This window comes from Rhipicephalus sanguineus, chromosome 9 (genome assembly GCF_013339695.2).
Source record: "Rhipicephalus sanguineus isolate Rsan-2018 chromosome 9, BIME_Rsan_1.4, whole genome shotgun sequence".
NCBI lineage: Eukaryota > Metazoa > Arthropoda > Arachnida > Ixodida > Ixodidae > Rhipicephalus > Rhipicephalus sanguineus.
Genome location: NC_051184.2, coordinates 142,709,365 through 142,711,033, shown reverse-complemented (window position 1 = coordinate 142,711,033; position 1,669 = coordinate 142,709,365). Strand labels below are relative to the sequence as shown.

The 1,669-nt window shown below is 55.2% G+C and overlaps 1 protein-coding gene across 1 annotated transcript; it reads right to left on the bottom strand.

Moving 5' to 3' along the window:
• Positions 1 to 208: 208 nt before the first annotated feature.
• LOC125759990 (uncharacterized) lies at positions 209 to 1,292 on the bottom strand. The gene is made up of 2 exons (XM_049419538.1): positions 398 to 1,292; positions 209 to 303 (listed from the first exon to the last, which is right to left on the bottom strand). Exons 1-2 carry the CDS (start codon positions 1,290 to 1,292, stop codon positions 209 to 211), a joined length of 990 nt encoding a protein of 329 aa, XP_049275495.1.
• Between the last annotated feature and the right edge of the window lie 377 nt (positions 1,293 to 1,669).

Genomic DNA, 1,669 nt, shown 5'->3' with positions numbered 1-1,669 from the left:
TGACCAAAACGCCGATGCGAACGCGCCGCCGAACGCGGGCGTAGGCGATGATCCGCCACCAAGCACAGCGCACAACGCAACCAGCGTCGCATGATGCATGGGTGCTAGCGTCCGCCGAGCAAGAGCGGCCCACTGAAAAAAGTCAGCCCACTACCTCTGACGTCACGCGACAAATGGAGTTTAGCTTCCCGGCCTTGACGAAGTTTGTCTAGGTGGCGTTGTGCTGCCTCGGCGTCCATCTCCTCCGCTGCAGTTGCGATGACCGCCGGTTCTTTGCCCGCTGCCTCTGGAACTTGAGAGACGCTGCATGCGTCCCGCTGTTCTCTGGCAGATTCCTCCGCCAGGTTTCCCACGTCGACGCCGTCCGCGTTCGCTTCCACCGGCTCTTGACGCTTACCGACGCCCGCGTTGTCCATCGCCGACGGTGGGTTCCCGGAGACGCTATCGTCCTTGGCCGCTCCCTGGTCTTTTCCGTTCATAAAAATTGCTGCAGGTGCCGCAGCCTGTTCTGCCTCTTCCTCGTCCATGATGAGCTCGCTCTGGTCTGAAACAGCAGGCCGTCCTACCGCTCTGGCGTAGCTCCGCGTGCAAGCCTCCTGTGTGTGGCCAAATGCATGACATTCGTTGCATTTTGGAACTCTGCAGTCCCGCCGTATATGGCCCGTATGTTTGCAGCGAAGGCATAACGGTGCTCGCCCTGGCGCAACAATGAGCGCTGTACCGCTGCCTAGACGAATCTGATGCGGTATATCGTCAAGTGCAACACCTTCCTTCAAAATTAGTCTCACAAACTTCGTCAGGGAGTCAGCACATTCAAATCCTTCCACTTTCCACCTGTCGTTTGTCACCTCCTTTACTTCACCATTCTCGCTAAATGTCCTTCGAATGCTTTCGTTAGAAACATCTAAAGCCACCCAATGCAACTTTAGACGCACCTCTTGCCTGTTAGGGTCAATGACGATGCACAGCCGGTCCTTGACTACCAAGCGACCTGCTTCCACAAGCTTCTTTTTGGCCTCATCTGTCCGCAGGTTGACAAGCCAGACGTGTGACATCTGGTAGGCACCGATAACCGCCACATCTTTGATGACACCGGCGTCTTGCAAGGGCTTTCGAAAATCTTCGATGCGATACGGCCTTCCTGAAATATCGCAGTGCAATACGACTGCACGCTTCATAGCATCACCTGATGAAACAGTGGGCAGTACAATCCTGTAGTCCTTTGGCACGGTAAAAGATGGGGTACCACGGCCGTAAGCGACCGCTGTCGCAGCTCTCTGGGAGCTAACCATCCTGCGTCCGCACGCGTCGGTGACGAGAAGCAGAATGACACAGCCACGCCTCTGCTTGGAGCTGCACTGAAAGTAACTTTGATGCTTCCCAAAAATACGCGTCCTGTATACAGGTGTCACAGTACGAGATGTAATATGGCAGTAATATTGCGTGGTACTAGCGTACATTGCCATCGGGCGTCACACCACGTCAATATCATAACGACTTGGTGGTTTAAAGACAGCCACCCATTACAAAAGGCACACACATTACTGCACGTATTCCCTTAAGACCACGCCCCGCCACGGTGGTGTAGTGGTTATGGCGCTCGACTGCTGACCCGAAGGTCGCGGGATCGAATCCCGGCCGCGGCGGCTGCATTTTCGATGGAGCGAAA

Bases quoted from the DNA above. Each gene is read 5' to 3' on its own strand.
- LOC125759990 (XM_049419538.1), bottom strand. From the start codon at position 1,292: ATGGTTAGCTCCCAGAGAGCTGCGACAGCGGTCGCTTACGGCCGTGGT. The intron at 304-397 runs GTAAGCGTCAAG...GGACGCATGCAG, and splicing joins GATGGACAACGCGGGCGTCG to CGTCTCTCAAGTTCCAGAGG.